At 36.9% G+C, this 20,335-nt stretch overlaps 5 protein-coding genes across 5 annotated transcripts; 3 read left to right on the forward strand and 2 right to left on the reverse strand.

Annotated features, from left to right (window-relative positions):
- The first annotated feature begins 2,920 nt into the window (after window positions 1-2,920).
- On the forward strand, window positions 2,921-6,201 carry LOC145896425 (E3 ubiquitin-protein ligase RNF139-like). Its single transcript, XM_082985101.1, has 7 exons — window positions 2,921-3,103; window positions 3,167-3,393; window positions 3,460-4,344; window positions 4,403-4,558; window positions 4,616-4,848; window positions 4,922-5,064; window positions 5,120-6,201. The coding sequence occupies exons 1-7, from the start codon at window positions 2,977-2,979 to the stop codon at window positions 5,251-5,253; spliced, it is 1,905 nt and encodes a 634-aa protein (XP_082841227.1). The 5' UTR covers window positions 2,921-2,976; the 3' UTR covers window positions 5,254-6,201.
- Window positions 6,202-6,338: 137 nt separating this feature from the next.
- LOC145896408 (triacylglycerol hydrolase DDHD2-like) lies at window positions 6,339-12,424 on the reverse strand. The gene is made up of 18 exons (XM_082985100.1): window positions 12,212-12,424; window positions 12,043-12,156; window positions 11,386-11,961; window positions 11,089-11,288; window positions 10,905-11,012; window positions 10,733-10,841; window positions 10,089-10,178; window positions 9,417-9,558; window positions 9,018-9,226; window positions 8,488-8,789; window positions 8,076-8,282; window positions 7,661-7,814; window positions 7,494-7,582; window positions 7,322-7,424; window positions 7,126-7,262; window positions 6,938-7,016; window positions 6,662-6,800; window positions 6,339-6,598 (listed from the first exon to the last, which is right to left on the reverse strand). The coding sequence occupies exons 1-18, from the start codon at window positions 12,333-12,335 to the stop codon at window positions 6,433-6,435; spliced, it is 3,048 nt and encodes a 1,015-aa protein (XP_082841226.1). The 5' UTR covers window positions 12,336-12,424; the 3' UTR covers window positions 6,339-6,432.
- Window positions 12,425-13,133: 709 nt separating this feature from the next.
- LOC145893416 (small integral membrane protein 8-like) lies at window positions 13,134-13,549 on the forward strand. The gene is made up of 2 exons (XM_082982079.1): window positions 13,134-13,310; window positions 13,385-13,549. Exons 1-2 carry the CDS (start codon window positions 13,155-13,157, stop codon window positions 13,547-13,549), a joined length of 321 nt encoding a protein of 106 aa, XP_082838205.1. The 5' UTR covers window positions 13,134-13,154.
- A 13-nt stretch (window positions 13,550-13,562) lies between these two features.
- LOC145893400 (uncharacterized) lies at window positions 13,563-14,155 on the forward strand. The gene is made up of 2 exons (XM_082982078.1): window positions 13,563-13,765; window positions 13,833-14,155. The coding sequence occupies exons 1-2, from the start codon at window positions 13,563-13,565 to the stop codon at window positions 14,149-14,151; spliced, it is 522 nt and encodes a 173-aa protein (XP_082838204.1). The 3' UTR covers window positions 14,152-14,155.
- LOC145893384 (vacuolar protein sorting-associated protein 16 homolog) lies at window positions 14,156-19,598 on the reverse strand. The gene is made up of 18 exons (XM_082982077.1): window positions 19,537-19,598; window positions 19,377-19,468; window positions 18,823-18,916; window positions 18,511-18,640; window positions 18,327-18,446; window positions 18,114-18,270; window positions 17,937-18,049; window positions 16,922-17,213; window positions 16,768-16,844; window positions 16,542-16,673; window positions 16,345-16,475; window positions 16,134-16,278; window positions 15,949-16,083; window positions 15,677-15,883; window positions 15,320-15,502; window positions 14,989-15,158; window positions 14,474-14,674; window positions 14,156-14,408 (listed from the first exon to the last, which is right to left on the reverse strand). The coding sequence occupies exons 1-18, from the start codon at window positions 19,581-19,583 to the stop codon at window positions 14,267-14,269; spliced, it is 2,568 nt and encodes an 855-aa protein (XP_082838203.1). The 5' UTR covers window positions 19,584-19,598; the 3' UTR covers window positions 14,156-14,266.
- Between the last annotated feature and the right edge of the window lie 737 nt (window positions 19,599-20,335).

The raw sequence follows: 20,335 nt of genomic DNA on the forward strand, positions 1-20,335 counted from the left end.
CTTTCTACTAGCGCCACCAATTTATTTGGATAGGAAGTTAACAGTTTCAAGAACACTTCAGATTCAAGTCTGCTGGTTTATTTTGTATATAAATACAAAATTGCGCACAGACAGCTCCATCTTAAATTGCATTTTTTTTTTTGAGAGGCACCATGTTATGGGGCGGAGAGGCAGCTTTCGGTGCACCAATGATGTTTTCGGAGCAGCAACTGCTCCAGATTGTGGGTGGTTTATTAGATTCGACCACAGAGTTTAATTCAGACGTACCCTTGCGTATAGTTGCTGTGGCAATACAGGTCTGTCATGTAAATGTCAGGTAACGGCGCTAAAACCACGAAAGAAAAACGCACGAAGAGGTCATCACCGTTGATCAATTTATGCCCGTGGCACCCTGGTGGTGTACGACTGCAACGCACGTTTATGTGAATTGCGTTTTTAAGGAATGACTATCGAGCTAGGATGGTAGACAAGGTGATGACAATAGTGTCTAGTGACCACACATGTGTATTTTTAACACGTATATATTTTTTTAAAAGGTTATAGCCTATTGTTAGATGAACGTTGCGAGTGTGTTTAAAAAGTGATGTAATGCATTGTCTAAAGCATTCAGAGAAGACTATTTTCAGACCAGACCATTCCAACGATTCTACTCAATGCCATTCCGAACCAAAGAGACGCTAGTCGACAAAACTTTTATTTTATTTCCCCCTACGAATGAGAAAACAAGTTATGTATCGTTGGAAAGGTTTTTCAATGAGCTTTGCAATGGTGGTGTAATTATCTTGAGCGAAAAACTGTTTTTTGGAGCCGCGGTTATGAACAATATGCGGCCGGTAAACATAGGCCTATATAGCCCCCGCAAATGAAAAGACAAGTTTGGTATCGTTGGAAAGGTATATTTGTGTAGGCTTTGCAATGGTGGTAGAATGTCTTTCCCGTCGAACTGTGGCCAAAGTTATAGGTAAAAGACTGATTCTTGTTATGAAGGTCATATTTAACATTCGGTCGGTAAACATATAGCCACACGAAATCACGTACAAGTTAGATATCGCAGTAAAGAGATTTTAAGGGGCTTTTCAACGGTGCTAGAATTATTTTACCTGTCGACCTATGAAAAAAGTTATAGCTGATTTATGACAATGCTTATTAATATGCGTTACAAAAATCGTTGGAAATTGAAAATTTTGTGTCAATCTATTAGCCTTGTGCAAAAATCACCGAAATCCTTTGAGAAACGACAAAGTTATGTGTGTTCGAAGTTTTGTCGGCTGGAAAAAAAGTTTTGTCGACTGGCGCCTCTTTGGTCATTCTGACTATGTCGATACCGAAGTTTTTGCCATCTTTAATAAAAGATTGTTCACTCTGAAATGGTGTTGGATCTATACACGGATCTAACAAGAGCAACCATCGTCCCCGTGGCCGACTAAATCAAGACAATCAGCGAGGTAGCAAAAACACACGAATCCCCATCGTCGTCACATACAACAACCTATGGGACGACTGAAAAAAAATCGCAAAAGACTTACAATCCATCTTGCCTGGTGATGGCAGACAATGTGCAATGTTTCCGCAACGTCCACTCGTCGCTTATCGGCAACCACGAAGCATCAGAACAATGTTATAACCTTCACGCGGACTACAACCAAAAAGGACTTGGAAACAGCATACCCATGTGGAGGCACGAGATGCACATTGTGCCAAATCAAATCAAATCATGTTTATTTTTGCGATAAAGGCAACTACGCGTAAGAACAATATACAGAGAAATGAAATGGCATGGGTACCGATAAAACCATAAAGGTTATCGAGTCAGGCGCCCACGCAAAGGTGATTTCCTCACGAAGAATCACCGTCTGTCGTAGGATCGCAGCCAGTCGCACTGGGAGGTGATGGGTTGCGACAAGCTGCATGTGACGAATGGTGGCCACCTGGCCGTGCTGGCCAAAGCCACCTGATATACCGGGCTGAGCAGCTCATTGAAAAGCAGGGGCCACATTTTACACATTTCCTGTAGGTCCACCAACGTGATATACGCCATAACTTCTTTGCCCTGTCCACCAGCTCTACACATCGGACAAACACCAAAGCAAAGGATGAATGCACACAAGAATGACATCCGGAACAACAACACCGAGAAAGCGCCCCACTACAACGAACTTGACCACAGCGTTGAAGATATGGGGATCATAGTGCTGGAGAAGGTCAAGACTAGCCAGAGAGACGGCGGAACAACGCCACATCGAACGTTTTGACTCTATACGCAACGGTAAAATTCCTCCACCGCAAAGCAATACCGTATGGCCAAGTGAGTCGAAGGTGCATGGTTTAGTCCTATGCGCATGAGTAATTACGATTAATAACTACAGTTAATTTCAGAATTCACCGAGTACTAGTGCTTAAAACCTGCCATAAATAACATAACTTACCAAGAATTATTGCATGAACATTTTTAACCGCAGTATCACTTTACAAACAAAATTTCATATTTTGCTTACAATAGATCATGTACAAGTGACACCACTTGAACTCACTTGCACCTATTCGCTCTACCAAAATATTAGTTCCTTAAAGCTAGAATTTGGCAGAAAAATTTGATGCTATTGTGTGTCTGTATACCGCACTTAGTTGTCAAACAGAAAGAATAAGTAGAATGAACTAATGGTGAAGGTTAATAACTGGATTAGTAATATGTCACATTTCATTGTTGGCCTAATTGGACTAATCAAAGTGGCAATTTCTATATAATCGCCTAATGCCTATTGTATAACAATTATAGTTTTGTAATCCGAATTGCTTCTGAGTAAACTACTACAGTTGTTAAACGTCACGTTTAATAAGTTGTTAAACTGTAATTGTTGATGGTACCATTATTTGTCCTGCACTTGCATTGCAAAAGTGATGTTGTTTTTGTGTCAGGGTATTATAGTGCTTAGTTTGTTAAATGAAAGTATGACTATGAGTATATGCTAACAGAATATGGACTATAAGGTCATCGATGTTCTTCGAAGCCCAACAGTAGTGTTGTTGGATACACTTTTATCACGAAGAATCAAATTCCCATGGTCATCACATGCATTAGCTAGTTTTTTTATAACCACTGTTGGTAAGTGAATTTTTTTGTCATTGTTGTTGTTTCATTGGCATCTCAAACTTTGTTATTTTTTAGGTTCGTTGGTTTCCATTTGCCTATTTGTATGTCAAGAAAGTTGGCTAATTGAATTTTACAAATTTCTGGTGGGTTGTTTGATTTTTGCGGCGTCAGCAGGACTTCAAACCATTCTAGTTGCATCATGTTATCAAAATTATAATTTTCAAAACCCCAGCATGAATCATTCTATGTTGTATTCCCTAGTAACATCTTCTTTAAATTCAGACAGCATGAAAGTTCACGAGGTAGGAGTAATTAATTTCCCAACTCCTACCTTTCAAATGTGTACAAAAACTGTTTTGGTTTTGCAGATTGACCTCCTTGTGAAGGTGGCATTCTATTTTTTTATTCAAGTACTTCTTCAGCAGATCTACACCACCGCATTGCCGATGTCACACAAACTTCATAATTTGACAAGCGGTGTATCCCTAGCTTTCATATCCTTGACTAGCATAGCTACACTGCTGAACGTTTCCAGTATCTGGTTTGCATTTGCTGTATGCATTACTCTATTTCCTCAACTTCTGCCACTGTACATATTATTGGGGCAAGGAATTTCATACATTAAAGATCATAGTAAAGAAAACATTCTTCAAACATTAAGGACATTCAAAGAACAGGGACTGCCGTTGTTTATTGAAACTGTATGGGGTCATCTGCGAGTTCCCCAGGTATTAAGAGTGTACTTTGTGTTCCGCTTAACAACAGTAGTTGCAGAAATGATCACATATGGGCTGATTGAAATGGAAGCAGACAATTATTCTTCACAACATGGCATATTTCATTTTTTTATGAACAAGAACAATTCTCAAGGGGAATTAGCAAATAACCTTTCTTTGGCCAATGTAACAAACTTGAATACAACAGAATTTTATAAAATCGAGCACTTGGCAGTAATGCTCACAGATTCTGTCATATCAGTGTTTTGCATTGGATCAGCAATTTCTGTCCCATTTTATTATCTTGGAATTGAACTCCACGGCTTTGTTGGGGGAGCTGACTTGGGCCATGCTGAATCACTTGGCTCTGTTTCAGCAGTTTTGTTTTGCTTGTTAGCAATTCAAACCGGACTATCGAGCTTGACACCACCAATGAGATTGGTGCGTTTGTATAGAAATGTTTGTCTTCTTCTTGCCGCGGTAATGCATTATGCACATGACTTAGTCCACCCTGTTCTAATGAGTTTAAGTGCCCAGGTATGTTTTCATCAGCAACGTGTGTTATGTTATTGTTTAACTTCATTCTTCTTTCCAGGCCAACATGCCGCTTAAGAAGCATGGCAAACCACTATTGGTGGCACTTTGTTTGGTAGTTACCCCCACTTGCTTTTGTTTGTGGCTAGTGCACACTAAACCCATATCAACATGGTTAATTGCTCTGACTGCTTTTAGCATAGAGCTTGTGGTGAAGGTAAGTTCTCTCTCTCTTGTGCAACAAGATGCATTTTTAAGTAACATCCTCTGTTAGGTCTTGGCCACACTGATTTTGTACCTTCTATTTGTTGCGGATACAAGGCTTGATCACAAGCCATGGCCTCATTTAGATGACTGGGTGTTTTATGTGCAATCTACCTCCCACACAATTGAGTTTATTTGTGGATGTGTCATGTTTGTGAATGGGGCCTACGTCCTGTTTTTTGAATCTGGTAGTGCTCTTCGAGCATTTATGATGTCTATTCATGCTTATGTAAACATCTACAAGTAAGAAATTAATATGTGGTTTTAACAAAGTAACATATAACTAAATGTGTGCAATTACATGTTTCGTTTAAAGAGCTGCATGTGAAGGACTGAAGACCATTAACAACCGGAGAACTGTTAATTTGAAGCTTTCTATGCTTGTTAAGGCAGACATGGACAATCTTAATGAACATTCTGAGGATGTGTGTAGCATCTGTTACCAGAGCTTCAGTGAAGGTTTGTTTTTGAATTTAGTTTTTTTAAATTCAATCTGCTATTTTGTATATTTCAGATCATGGTGAAATTCGAATGACAAATTGCAAGCACTTGTTTCATGGTGAATGTCTGCGGAAATGGTTATATATACAAGATACTTGCCCTATGTGCCATCAGAAAATCTTTCCAGAGGAAAAGAAAGACTCATGACACTTTCTGAAAACAGTTTTTGTTAAATATATTTTTTTGCTGTAGCAGATAATTTCACACCTTCTCACAGTGACTTGCAAGCAAAGTGATTTAAAGACTGGCCGTCTCATTCTTCTTGGTTGGTTTTACCCCTTGTTTTTATGTCAAGATACTTTATATCGCAAAAGTTTGCTTTCAGTTTTTATGTGCTTTTGTCCTTACTGTGCCTTTGCTAGGGATAAAGGTCACTTCTAGTTTTTTTATTGAATGCCTGAAATGAATAAATTAATCAGTGGATTTTTATTTTAATTGAACTCCAAAACGAGAACTAGTTCGTATTTGCAAGAGAGAACTGAAACACGCGTGTATGACAATAATTATGCTGGAAAGTCCTAACACCTGCTGAGCATTGAGCAAGCCTGACACGAAAATTTTATACAACTAACTTCCCGTCCACCTGTCAAACAGCAATCATGTATATTTTGAGCCTAACGTTTTGGCAAATAAGATTATTTCCGCCAATTTATTCGGCAGAGTGACACAAAGTTGAGTGAAAAACTTGTGTAATGGTGCCACAATTCGAAATTTCAAAATTTTGGGTGAAGTTGAAGTTAACGATATAGCATTGGCAACCCTTCAAAAATTGGCGCACGATTTTAGTTAAAGTATGCTGGTTTTATATTCTTGGATACTATTTGTGCGCAGCTTAAATTTGCCATTCGATTCATTTGTGTGTGAATGAATGTGTACAATAACGTTCCATTCTATTTTTCACATTTGTTGCCAGTCCGGTCGCACTGACGTTTCATAAAAAAAATAGTAATTTTGAATCTGTGCAGTCATCACCAAAGCATATAATTTATTTCAAAATCATTGTCGGAAAACCCAGGTTGGGGTTTGGATGTTATGTATTTTGCGCTGGACTTACTAATCCACGTCTACGGTGAATTGAATGAATAAAATACTTGTAACGCAGGTAATGTACACAGAAACAATTGTTCTTCACATTCCACAACACCAGGTCACCAACCTAACCGACGACGGGTGAAAAATTGCACATCCTTGCATTAAATCTACGCTAAAACTCAAACAACAATTACATGTGGTTACATTGGCGAAAACAAGAAACAAGGTCCTGTATTGCAACTATCACTCTCCAACAATGACACTGTACAATCAAACTATAAAGGCAAAGCTGGTTCAGTTAAGTGATATATTTGTCATCGGTGGTCCTTGGTTGCTGTATTGTTGCACAGGCGGTGGTGGCGCAGACAATGCGTTCTGTTTGTCAAGCTGGCTGTCTGACAAAACACCCATCATTCCATACAGTTCTTTCATAACAAGCAGTACAGTGTCTTCGTTATTCCTACAAACAATTTTAATAGTAAGCAGCCGATGCAACAACACATAATGTAGTACGGATATTTACCAATAACATAGGTGACTTTGAAAAGCAAATAAGTAGTCATTGAAACTTTCCAATGGTCTTTCCTGCAAGACATAGTCGATTCTTCTTCCACTGTTCAGTTTGCCAAGGTCTGCATGGTGCACTTCAGATGTAATTGAAGCTGCAAAAAGACAAATTAATGATATTGGTTACAACATATGTTTTATCTCTCCTTCACATTATATGCACACACTGTGAGCAGAATAAAAAGGAATTGGGTTCAACCCAGTAAACTGTAGATATGGTAAATGTTGAAACCTGTGTCTTCATTGTCGATAGCTTTGTCCTGTTCATCCTGAAGAATTTGCTCAGTCATGTTTTTAACTTCTTCTTCCACCTACAAACAATCAAATAAATTGAAACTTTTTACACAAACCTCAAAAATATAATTACAATTTGTTAGGCAAGTTTGAAAATCCAAAAGCAAATACGACAATTAAGCTCACCTCAGCCTCAGTTTTCTTTTGAGTTTGGTTCCAATGGGACTGAGCAAAACGCTGCATGCTTCCAACCGCAAGCTTGACAGATCGCATGATACTTTGCTTCAACTCTTGTCCCATGCGACCAAGGCTCTCCTTCAGTTCTACACAACATCACATTGTTAGAAAATTTGGAAACACAAGTGAGGTTTATTTTTCTCACCTAAATGCATTCTTTTTCGTCCTTTGTAATGAGGGACAAGTACAGGTTTTTGCTGGAAATCTGGGTTTACCAAAGGTTCCATTCTGTATGCAACTGGATCAAACTTTTTAAAAAAAATTGTTTTGTTTGCTGTTTGAATTTTAGGTAAAGTTGATTTAAAAGAGAAACTTACTGGATGAAAAATGTTTAAAAATCCAGGACAAGTTGGTAAAGCAAAATCTTCCCCAAGTTCAGATGCTCCTCTTACAGTGAGAAACACACCTGAAAATAATTCCATGTTATGTGTAATATAACATGGAATAATTCCATGCTCCTTGGTATGTGTAATATTGTGCTTACCAATTGGAGATCCAAGTGCAAAAAGATACTTGGGTTGAAAAGCCAACTGAGGATAGTTCACCACTGGTTGGCCAGTCCCTACATCGAACTGCTGGAAGTCAACATGCACATTCGTGGCTCCAGAAAAGAAACTCCCAATGGAGTCCAAATGATCCTGTAAACAAACATAATGTTATCATATGTGACATAATATGTAGGGTTTACACACTGCCCACATGCAGTCATTTCTATTTAATCTGTTGACTGATGACTATTGCAAGATTTCTTTTTATGCATTCGAAATGGTATATTATGGCATATATAATTGATGGGATGATGGTTATGATTAAATAACCGATATTTTTTGTGGCTTTATAACATATTTATGAATGTTTTTTTCTTACAGTAAAAGTACAATTTTTGAAATAAAACCTACTATTTGTGCAACAGCACTCTTGCTCTCAGCTAAAGCAGCAGCTGCAGCTTCCTGCTGTTGTTTGAGTTCTGCCTCCTTTTGCTTCTGTTCTTCTTGTTCTCTTTTCTTTTCTTCTTTTTCTCTTTGCTTTCTTAAGTATCCCTGCATTTTCTTTCTTGGTCCCATCGGCAATCCAATATCCTTCAAATCACTTTCTGAGCACAGTAACTAAAAACATAAATATTAGTGGAAAATGAGTTTTGTACAGCAAAATGTGTTTTACAGGTGCAAATAACACATATTTTGAAATACCAAAAACAATTACAACATTTTTACCGCATTGAAGAGAGTTAATTTAATATTGCCACAAAAGAAATAATTAGTCACACTGATCTGCAAGGTTTTTAAATTCCAACAAAGGTTTGTGTCTTACCAAGGCATCCATGTCAATTTGTTCTTCTTCAAACTTAGTCAGAAATCTTTCCATGCCAAGCTTTTGCAGAAATTCCTCCAATGACTCCTCTGCAGTGCTACTAAGTGAATGGGAGCTGCTGCTTGATTTAATGCCATTGTTTGTATGTTCACTTGAAATGGAGAGGTCAGCACTTGCTGTTTCAGAAGCCACACCATTGGTGTTGACATCTTGTTTTGCAGGATCAGATTGATCTTGAGTTGCTGCTTCAGATTCCCTTCCAATAGTTTGGTGGCAGAGTAAATCAAACAGAATTAAAGATCCTACACATGACATAAACATGAATGGTTGCAATTAATTGTGAAGTTGATTGTTACAGATACTTTTCTATGAATAAATTTTAAGTGAAACCATATAAGCATTAAGTATTCGAACCCATCTTCAAAAATTAGAAAGCATCATACTGTTGATAAAATATTTTGAATAGCCACATTTTACTAAAGAATGTGCAAAGGTTTCTTATGCAAATATCACTTGCTTGCAATACTTACCCAAGCTGTGACCTGCCAGTGACACTTCACCTTCAAAGTGTGGATTCCTTGACAAGAAAAGTTTATACAGGGAATTGATTTCATTGCCAATGGTGTCAGCAATGGTTTGGCAATACACAGGACTTGAATAGAAAAGGATGTCTAGCAGTGTTTCATTGGTGAAATGTCGCAGTCGAGAAATACTGGGTAGAGTAAGCTGCCGGACATTCCTAAGAAAAAACTATTGTAAAAAAATAAAATAAGCATCTAAATGGCAGAAGAATGCATAAAAAAATACAAAAAAATTTAAAGTGACATTGAGATATTGTATTGTAAACTTTATAAAGTTTGCCAGAAGGGCAGTATTCAGCAATATAATATGCCTGACAGCATCAGTAACAATTTATTGAAATATTTTACCTGTCGACACCAGTAGCATCACCATGCAATGCCCTATGCCAGTGAATTGGTAGAAATTCAATGCGATGAGCTTTATGTCCTTCAAGGCCTTTTTTGAAATGTGACTGAAGTAAGCTGAGATGGATGGTTCGAAAATCATCAACTGCAACACAATGCTCGTGGTTACATATGGTTAGAAGAAAACAAATATATAGCCTTAATACAGATTACACAACTGGGGTTAATTTATAGACTTTATACAATAAAAAAATTGAACAAATAAACAAAAATTTGTAACAATAAAAAGTTGCAAGATGAGAAAGAGTGGCACAAAAACCTATGCTTTTAACTTAAACTCAGTTCTTGTCTTGACATATCCTCAACTGCACTTTTGTTCTACAATAAACTGAAACTTGGTTGTCATTTTAAATTATCATATCATAATTCGCCGACTACATATAGACAATTTTATGCTCACCACCCTTTCTAAGTCTATTCTTTCTGTACGAGTAGCCTTCACCAATACCATGTGCAAACAACACCAAGTGGGCCACTCTTTCAAATTCATCTTCAACAACATGCAATTAAAAGCATTTATTAAAAACACATTAGTTGGACTTCAATGTTTATGACTCTTGAAGTATGGTTGGGTGAATGGAGGCCAGTAACAAAAGTAAGCAGACTAGAACATACCACATTCTACAACACTTCTTGACCGTAGGTCACAGACAGGGCCTATGCCATGACAAAGGAACACCACATGGTCTGGTGTACCTGATTCACCTTAAAACGTACAAAACAAGCAAAAAATATAGTTATTAACACAAGAAATTTCACTATGTGGTATTTGTAGGAAAATAAATATAGGACGCAAAAACACACACTACAGAATGACATCAAGATCTAGCCAACTACGTCAGTGGAATGCCTTTAAAAATTGTGTACTACTAAAGAGTGACAAAACTGTTGGTGAGAACAAAACTATTTTCTTTTTTTAGGCAGCACACAGTATATGTTGCTTTGTTATGACTTAAATAGTTTACAAAGTCTCAATTTATGTTTCAGTCTTGAGGATCATCGATAGATGCATGGAATAGGAGTCTAGTTCACAACCATAGCATAAGCATTAAAATATGCTTCCAAAGCTAAATGTCATTGTTTAAAATTATATTTTTAGCTCATATTATCATTGAATTTAAATAAAATAATATAATAATATGAGGATTTGTACCAAAACACATAATATGTGCTCAAAACAATTTGATATCATTTGCTTTCTAGACATGTAACAATTACATGACAACAAGGGCAAAATACTTTTATATTTGAAACCTTACTTTCAGGAATCTCTTTTTCAAACTCTGTTCCACTTATTCCCCGCTTCACTACTTTGGAGTGCATCTGAGTTTCAAACACACTTCCAAATTCATCTTTGCTTGCTACAGGCTGCAGTAATGAGTATATCTTATATTTATACACATAGTAACACAATTTAAATAAACTTTTTACCTGAAAGTGTACAATTAACTGTGGACTATGGACAACGACTACTTCCCCATTGTCAAGTTCAATGCGATTGTGCCACAATCCTTTGGTCACAACACTATGGTATTCAGCCTAAACCAATTAACACCAGTTAGAGTTAATTTAATACAAACACACTAATTTACTGCTATTTTGTGTAAAGTTTTACCTCAAGCCTGTCAGCAATTTTCTCATCATAAGGTGAGTAGCGATTTTCATTGTCACTTTTGCAAAACCAAGTGGCTCGTCTAACCATGGATACTTCTTCATCCCAGTACACACTTGTGCGTTCATGTTTGCTTACATTCACATCGTATCGACCTCCATCAGTGCTTATTATTTTTTCAACAGAAAATCCCTGGTTTTTACCTGGACACAATCATGGGTATTAAGCAATTTAAAAATTTCTGTACATGCTATAAATATGTGATGCACTATGTACTTTTTACTATAACAAAATGCTTACTGTAAAGATATGCAGACTCCAAATTGCTTGAATCAAAATGTGAGAATGGACACCAAACCAGATTGTTGTCTGAAAGCTTTTTGCAATAAAACCAGTGTGGAGAAACATGTTGGTAAAGACTTGCAGCTGAGGGTGGAGCAGAAGGACTGGAAGCTAGGTTCTCAAATGATGGCGGAGTAACCGATGATGAAGGAGGCCTAGGTGTGCCTTGTGGCATTGAATGAATAGGTGGTGGAGTGTTGTAGCTGGTTGCCTGCACTGTTGGGGATTGGTACAGTTGGGCATTTGAAGGAAACATAGGTCTAGGTTTGTGACCTGACGTTGCAGCTCTTGCGTATGGGTTGACAAGGGGTGCTTGACTGTCAAACATAGGTGTTTGCATTGCTGCAGACTGAGTCATGCCAGTATAAGTTGGCACTGAAGGAGAAATGTGTGACCCAATGGGGCTGTTGGTACTGGGATCTGGGGATTTTGGTGGGACAACCAGTTGTGGCTCTTGTTGATTTGAACTGAACAGTGTTGGCACTGGATTTGATGTTGTTGAAATTACAGGTGCAGATAGCGACGCAAATGGATCTATTGATGGCAAATTGTGAATTATTTGTAAGTTGGGGTAATTCTTTTTCAAGGGGTTGGTTAAATTAGTTCAAAAATAACCTTGAAATCCTTCCGACTTTTGTGAAAACATCGTGAAAGTGGCAACATTTTGTTGCTGTTGTGAATAACTAGGTGTTTGTCCTATGAAACTTGCTTCTTCTGTGGGGTCACTCTCTAAAACACCAAGTTACATTTACACATTGATACAACACATAAAATATGAACAAACCAGGTGACAAGATTGCTGATGAAGTACTTTGTTCTTGTACTGGCATAAACAAGGCATTCGGGGCAAAGTCCAAATTGGTTGTACTGAACAAAGGGTTTGCTGGAGATTTGTTTTCTTTTGACATCCTTTAATTTTTTTAGTCTATTCACTGACTTGTTTGAAGCTATTATTTCAACATTGCCTACAAACTGCTTACAAATAAACTAAAACACATACAATATATCTGTTTGTGTTTAGTCAGGCACCAAATGTTCTCCATGTTGTTAAAGAAACCTGCTGATCCTCAAACTTTTTATGTACCTCAGTTCAGTCTATATAGACTTAACTAAAATGCCTTTAAGTATATAATGATGATGACCAGCAAGGTTTGTTTTATATGTAATATATTTACCTTTGCAGCCTGGTTATGACTATGACAAAAACCTGATGGCAAAGCTATTCCTGTTTAATTAGTGCCAAGACCATACTGTATTTGAGACCCTACTACAATCATTGTGCTTCCCTGTTTTGTATGACTCGCTTTGAAAACACTTCTTCTCTGTCCCAAGACTACCGGTCCAATGCTTCCATCAAAAAATGTGCCAAGTAATCATTCGTGTACATGGCGCAGCAAAAAAAAATCAAAAACTGGTTGGACGAAGTTTGAGAACAATAATACAAAAATTTGCAATGATTTTGCAGCAAACCAATAAATCGTATTTTATAGATAAACTGATAAAGGTTGGTGTTGTTGTTTATGTGGTTAGCATAAGTCAAAAAATTCCAAATACCTCGCATACAATTATCTTTGTAGCAAAGTTGCAATCTGCATGGCTTCACTAAAGTTTCGTATTTATAACATGTAACATCTGTACTTTTTTTAATGTGGTAAACCTGTGACGCAGCAAACGTTTTTCGAAACACTGCTGTGTGTTGACCGACCGGCGCGGACAGACCGCACAACATGACTGAAAGTTCGACTTCACCGGGAACGGAAAAAGCCAAAGCACCGGAGCCAGAAGCAGGAAAAATTAAAAGTAATACCGACCCAGGAGGTATTCGCAGTATTCGAACAACAGCTGCTTTTCGTGCCGTGAACTTTGAGCTGTATGCGAGACCGGTAAAGTCTTTTTAAATACGTTTTTATTCAGCGAAAACAAATAAGTTCTCACTGGTAGGCTATGTTCTTTTCAGAATAAATATGTTATGGGATTTGGCTTGATTGCAATTACTGGCTGTGTTGCATATCTCGCTTATTTGAATGCTACAAAGGACAACCGTGAAGCTGGTGTTTACGAGGTGTACAATCCTGACGGCTCATTAAAGTCTACCCAACGAAAAGTTTCGAAGTGGGACTAGCGACTCCTTACAAATGCTGTTTTCTGTTATACTACTTTTGTCTGTCATACAAAACATTTTGGATGTGTTGGTAAAGCTGACTGTATTATTGGTCAAAAAACTGATGGCAAAAACTTCAACTTTTAATGACTTTAAGAGGTTGCAGGCAGAATTACAGCAACTATGTAAAATGCAGCAAGAAACCAGTGCGATGGATGAGTTTGCCAAACATGCGCGGTAAATATAGTATTTGTCTCATTGCTTATAAATAACCCCTTTCAATCATCTATCTTGTGTTACTTAGGTTGCAAAGAAAGATTGAAAATGTGAAGGACCAAATTGCGCACATGTCAAGCCAAATGACGAAGAGAGTTGTTTATTTTCAAACTGCGCTGTACTGGATATTAAGAGCAACCATTGCACTGTGCTTTATTTGTATTGCTTTTATGTACAGATATGAATCTGTGATTGCTGTAGATAAAAATATTTTTCCTTTTCACTTTCTCGCTCTAATTGTTGCATTTCCAACTGGAGAACCTGGTAAAGTCGGATGCCTATTTTGGTTGTTTCTGTGCCAAATTTCTGTTCGAAGACTGGTACAGTACATTAAAAGTCGATTGTGACACATTGTGTGGCAAATGGTACTAATTGTGAAGACAAAAATTATTGCACAGGACAATTTAAAGAAATTGCAATGATATACCAAACATCACATGAAACTCAGTTCCTCACAAAAGTTCATCTTCTTTGAAACTGCATTAGAGCAGCTTTCATCTGTTCTGCAATTTCTCTGTGTTCTACACCACATCTCTTCAGTGTCATGTCCAAATCAACAGGATTTTTTGTTTGAATGGCCAACTCTGCTGCTGCCTTTACGTTTCTTTGGAATAAAACTAAAGTTTTACTTTAGCACTTAAGTGGCAACGTTGATTTTCGGATACTTACCCCACTTTCAACAAAGCTGGCACCCTTTTTTCCTGGGAAACTTTAGAAATGTATTTGTTTACTTCAGTGGGTGCATTGTATTTCATGCACATCTCTATGAAGGGCAGATATCCAATGGGTGACTTCTTAGATTTTGAAAAAGACTCCAGCTCATTAAAATTTCCCAGTTCAGCAAGGGATTGTATTCTTAACCACCACCACCTTGAATAATGAGTATGTTAACAAAATAAGTTATAATCTGTCACTTGCCAGCTGACTGGTTTACACTCATTGGGAGATAAACCAACAGACAAACAAAAACATTGCAGTTCAAGCTTAAAAGTTTAACACTTTATTGTTTTAATAAACCAGTAATTTAATAGAAATTGCTGAGTTCCTATGCAAGATATCTGTTCAAGAAGTAAAACATCAACATTTTTAATAGCTTAAAAACATATATATCAACTAAACAGATGTAGGATTGTGCTGTTACACTCATCAAAACCAATTTCGGTTTTAACCTAGTCACTTATTACCTTTTGTCATTGACTTTGTATTGTTTACGAAGCTGCTCTGCCTTTTTAAGTTGATTAGAAATCAGCAATTCATGTAAGGTGTCATGAAGAGAAAGTTCGGCAAAGTTTCGATCGGTCTGTTGCTCTAAAGATGTTTGGTCTCTGTGTAGTTGCAATTGTTCTTCTGTGCACTAAATAACAAATTTTACAGTTTATATGCTAAATTTACAAAACTACCCAATCTAACTGCCTGTAACAGCTTACCACACTAATGTGGTACTGTTGTCTTGCATTTTCAAGGATTATGAACATGAAATAGTGTTTTTATGTAGGTGACTTATGTTGGGTTTACCTTTACTCCAAAATCATCTCTAGCTTTGTTGTAGCTGTCAAGAGCAGCATGTAAGGAAACCACCCGGTCCTCTGAGCGAAATGTTGAGCAACTGTCATGTATGTGGCAATGAGCAAGCTCAATGAAGTTATCTTCTTGCTCATGCAAGTCTTTCAACATCTGTTCATTCTGCTCCCTGCATGACTACCAAAAAGGAACAGTTTACTGTAGATAACCATGAATCCAATAAAATGAATTCACACACCACACTGCACTATAGGCAGAAACAGTGGCCACCTGTATGCAGCTCACATACTTTGCTGTAGATTTACCAACCATGAACAAGAAATACACTTAATTGAAACCTGCCAAACATACTTTTAAGTATAACTTGTATGCAATAGGGTGTTGTCGAATAGCCACAAGAAAATCAGATAAATTGGTTCTTTCTCTTAATCTGGCAATGGCTGAATATGTCAGGTCTGTGTTTCCACTCATCACAGCCTTTTCTAGGGCAAGTGCATGTTTTCCAAGTTTGGAGAGCAACTTCACTTGCTCTGAAGCCCTAGGTTCATATTCCAGCAACTGAAAACAAACACCATAAATTAAATTACACACAATTCCACCTCAGGCTAAACAAAAATATATACCTTGATTGCAAGTTCTTTTCTTCCACTTTCAACAGCCTTTTCAGCAATTTTTGCGTAGGAAACACCATGTGCAGATTGCAACTTGTCACGAATAGCCCTTGCACTGTTGGCATCATCAACATTGCTTTGTTGAACCTACAAACGCCCTATGATTCTCTGTTGTCTGTGAAATTGAAAATTGTTACCTTATAGCAAGCCCAATGTGACAGTATTCGACTTGATCCTTGCTCATCTGGCAATTTAAGATACTTGCAAATGTGAAATGCCAAGTAAAACTCCCGTCGGGCAACAAGGCGATCAATTAAACGGTCATAAGTCAAGTGCTGCAACCTTTAAAAAGTCATTTTATTGTAAATTTTGGGCGGGGAATTCAACAATTTTAACAAACACACTTACTGTGCCGCAGTCAATGCAATTCCAATGTTATAATCTTGAATCGCATTGAGAATTCTCAACATTTGACAAGTTTCAACAAAAAGCTCAGTTAATCTCGGGCTGGGAACAAATGACTTTCCAAATGATGCAGCCTGATTTAAAAAAAACCTAAGTAGCAACAAAAACACAACATATTTCAGCAAGCCAACTACACATACACTCAAGAGCAACTTTTGTATTCTTGGTTGAAACTCTGCTGCAGCTGCCAGGGTGCACTTTTCAACAGCTTCTGGAAGTTGTCCATTGTCTAGCAACATTCTCAAGTATTCATCTGCTTTTTCACTTTGGTGCTGGACAAGGTGGATAAATATTAGGTTTGTGTTGGCATTAAAACACATTTTGGTCAAAGCTTTTTTGCAGAGAAAAATCTATGCAACCACCTACATTGTATTCCTTGGCAGCTTCATTTAACAAAGCTCCTGGTGCCATTGAGCCCACTTTAAAAATTCCCTCCACAGCTCCTAATTCCACCAAACAAACAAGTTACACCAACTTTCAAATTGTAAAAGAAAATTTGCATAATAAACAAATTGCGTACGCGGTACATGTTGTAGAAATTCATGTTGACTGGCTGTCACAATCCGCACACCATCTACATCAGCACAAAGCACAGCAGTCCCCATTCCTGATTGGTCATACATGTCATCTTCCACTGTATATCTCACCCAATCTTTCTTGGGTCCAACCACTACAAGTGATTTGGGCCAGTATACAACAACTGCAATATCACACTCAGAAAGTCTGGTTGTAGTTTGTGTGATTGAATTGCAACACCACACAAGCTGTTTGGGTCTTCTTCCATCGTTTGTGTTAAACTCACAATACTTTTCCTGTCAACAAGAATGTTAATTTGTCGGCAAACGTAACCAACTTCACAAATGCCTACACTACAGGCTTAAACAAATTCGCTATAGTAGATCAATGACTACAATATTTACTTATTTCACAGAAAAATGTACAATGTAAGATTATCACCAAGTAAAAGAGTCTTTCATTTTTTGTCTAGTATGTATCTTACCCTGGAGATAATAAAAGGAAAAGCATGTCTGCTTATGAAAAAATAATTATAATTCATCTGTAGAAAAATGTACAACATGAGCTTGTGACACTTATAGCTCAATGAGAGTTTTACTGAAATTACTTTTTTGAATCTAAACATTGCACAAAACTCATGTATTGCAATTAATGACAAGCACATTTGTACTCTGCTCAATGGTGAATGGGCACATATTATATTACTTTGTTGACATCGAATTGTCACCAAGTATCACCACATGTTATGTTCCACATTATAAAATATTACTTGCAAGTTAACAGTTGATGCTTGAAGTGCAGCTAGCAGCTGCCATGGTGATAACGTAAAATTGCTGAATGTGTCAAAGAATTAAAAGTGAAAAAAATGTTGCATAGTAAAAGTTGGCCACCCCCGCAGCTCACAGAATTTGATTAAGTAGTGACCATAAATGCTAGTATTTAATTAAACCAATGAAACAGAAATCCAGCATTACAATAAACAGTTTAAACAATTGACATACTACACTACAGTACATTACCTGAAAATCAGAAGACCCAATCCAAAGTGTTCCTGTGTTCATGTACAAAACAACATGTTTGCCATCAACAGAAACGGACATGGAAATATATGATGATGGTCTTATGCTGAGTCCTTATCACATAGTTGATGGGTTGTAAATAGAATGTACACAATACATGCGTATTTACAAACTCACCAGTTGGCATTTGCTGTGAGCATTGTCCACCCTGATCAAGAAGATAGATGTCACTGTCATTGGCTGCAAGAACCCTTGCAGTTCGTACACCAGGCAACACACACCAACTACTTGGTGGGGTGGTCCGCAAGCCTGGTATCTCTGCTAATTTTCTAACCTGAATCAAATTACTTGGAATCAAGGATTGTTAAAGATTACACAACATGGCAATACCTTTGGATCATCCACATTGTTTATCAATATAAAGCGATATAACCCACTCATGACAACCAAACCTGTTCCTTGCTGACCACTAAACACTTCGTATTCCATCACTTTGTTTTCTCTACATTCCTGTTAAAATGGCCAACAACCTATATATCAGACATATCTGCTTTTGTGGGCATGCAAACCTTACCATTCCCAATGTGAAAGTCCTTTGAAATTGCCCAAAAACATTGTAAATCAGAACTTGGCCATCTTCCTGCAAACACAGCAACTCATCAGAATGTGTCCAAGCAATTCCTATCAAAATCCCACTGTTCCACCTGTTACATTACCAAACCAAATTTAATACAACAAAATTTCAGTTTAATTTGTTGTGAAATGTTGTCTTTATATATGCAAAAGAATGTCTACATGTTTATCCAAAAAAACAATTTGTTAAACAAATTGTTGATAAACAAAAAAAAAAGATTTTGAACCTTTAATTTTATTATTGTTTCCAAACCTAAAAATGGAGATTTCTTTTCCTGCAGCATTGTACACTGCAACATCAGGTCTATTGCTTGCCTTTGCACCCTGTGATTCGTCATTTGACACAGCTTAAAAGAAAGAAAAACAAAAAAAAGTCAGTATATATTCAGAGTTTTCTGAATATTTTTTATTTATTTCTTGTTTAGTTTTCATTATGAACAAATGTATCATCACAAAATATTGTGTTTAAACAATTTAGAGCACATTCCTATGAAATAGTGCTAAATAAAACAATAGCATTTTACAAAAACAATTATTGCGTTGTATTTGGTGCATAAATTTAGTTTCATTCACCAAGATGACATTCAAAATCAGGTTTCTATCATAAAAAAAAAAATTTTAAAAAGTGCCACAAAGGCTTCTTAGAAGGTGGGGCAAAAATTTAAACAAAAAAAACACTTCAAACCAAAAAGATCAAATTGTTTTCCAGTGATTTTTTCCATTTAGCTCTTCTCATATTTGCTTCACATTGTTTCAGTATTAAATATCCATTTACACTCATCAACACCACAATATCAACTATCATACCTATTAAACCTCCATACTTGGATATGCAAACCAGTTTCTTTGACAAATCCAAATTAGATTTCCAACACATAGGTGTGTAAAGTGTACATTTTCTAAAATAAATTTTAATTAGATTTATTTTTATCTGTATATTACAAATAAAACAAATAAATGTGCAAACCTAATAGTTTTCTGTCCAAAAGGATTCCAATCAATTGTTTCAGACATTCCTACACTATTACCAAAGCTGGCAATAAAAAACAAACATGTTGTACCTCAGTTTCAGGTTGAGTGCACTTTATGGTGAAGCAAAATATATGAAAATTTAAAGGTTCCTTATGTACAAATGTTATGAGATATGAAACTGTTCTTCTCTATTGGGGTGTAGTGCCTGCCTCGCAATCCACAATCCTTGGTCTGGGCATAAAGTAAGCTAAGTTTCAAATATTGCTTTAACACAGCCAATGAAAATCTTAAATACAATAAAAAAACGACAGAAACGCAACAACCAGAACCAGAAATTACGCAGGTCAACTTCACAAGTTTTCGGCATTCGGCCGGCCAGAAACGAAAACAAAGTTATGACGTCACAAGACCTTAGCGGCGCGTTGCGCATACTGGAATGTAAAACACAGAGTTAATTGAGGCATAATGAAAATAGTTTATATTATTGTTATTTTGCGAAGATATACATGTTATAGCATCTGCAGCGTTTGCAGCATCTTGAAGTTTTTTTACTATTGTCATTCTGGCAGAATCCAAAATTATTTTTTTGTAAAATTTGTTCCGCATTATTGAGCAGCATTTCACAGCAAAGTTTAAAAAACACAATTAGGTTTATTTTGGGTTTATGTCATACCAGATTACATAATTGTGCAAAATATTTGATTTGACAACTCCTTCGCATTCATACCACCACAGAATTCCCACGTATTCCATCAGAATGACCTGAAACATGGGTGTTTTTGCGCTTTTTTGCA

This window comes from Ascidia mentula, chromosome 1, assembly GCF_947561715.1.
Source record: "Ascidia mentula chromosome 1, kaAscMent1.1, whole genome shotgun sequence".
In the NCBI taxonomy this organism is placed as follows: Eukaryota; Metazoa; Chordata; class Ascidiacea; order Phlebobranchia; family Ascidiidae; genus Ascidia; species Ascidia mentula.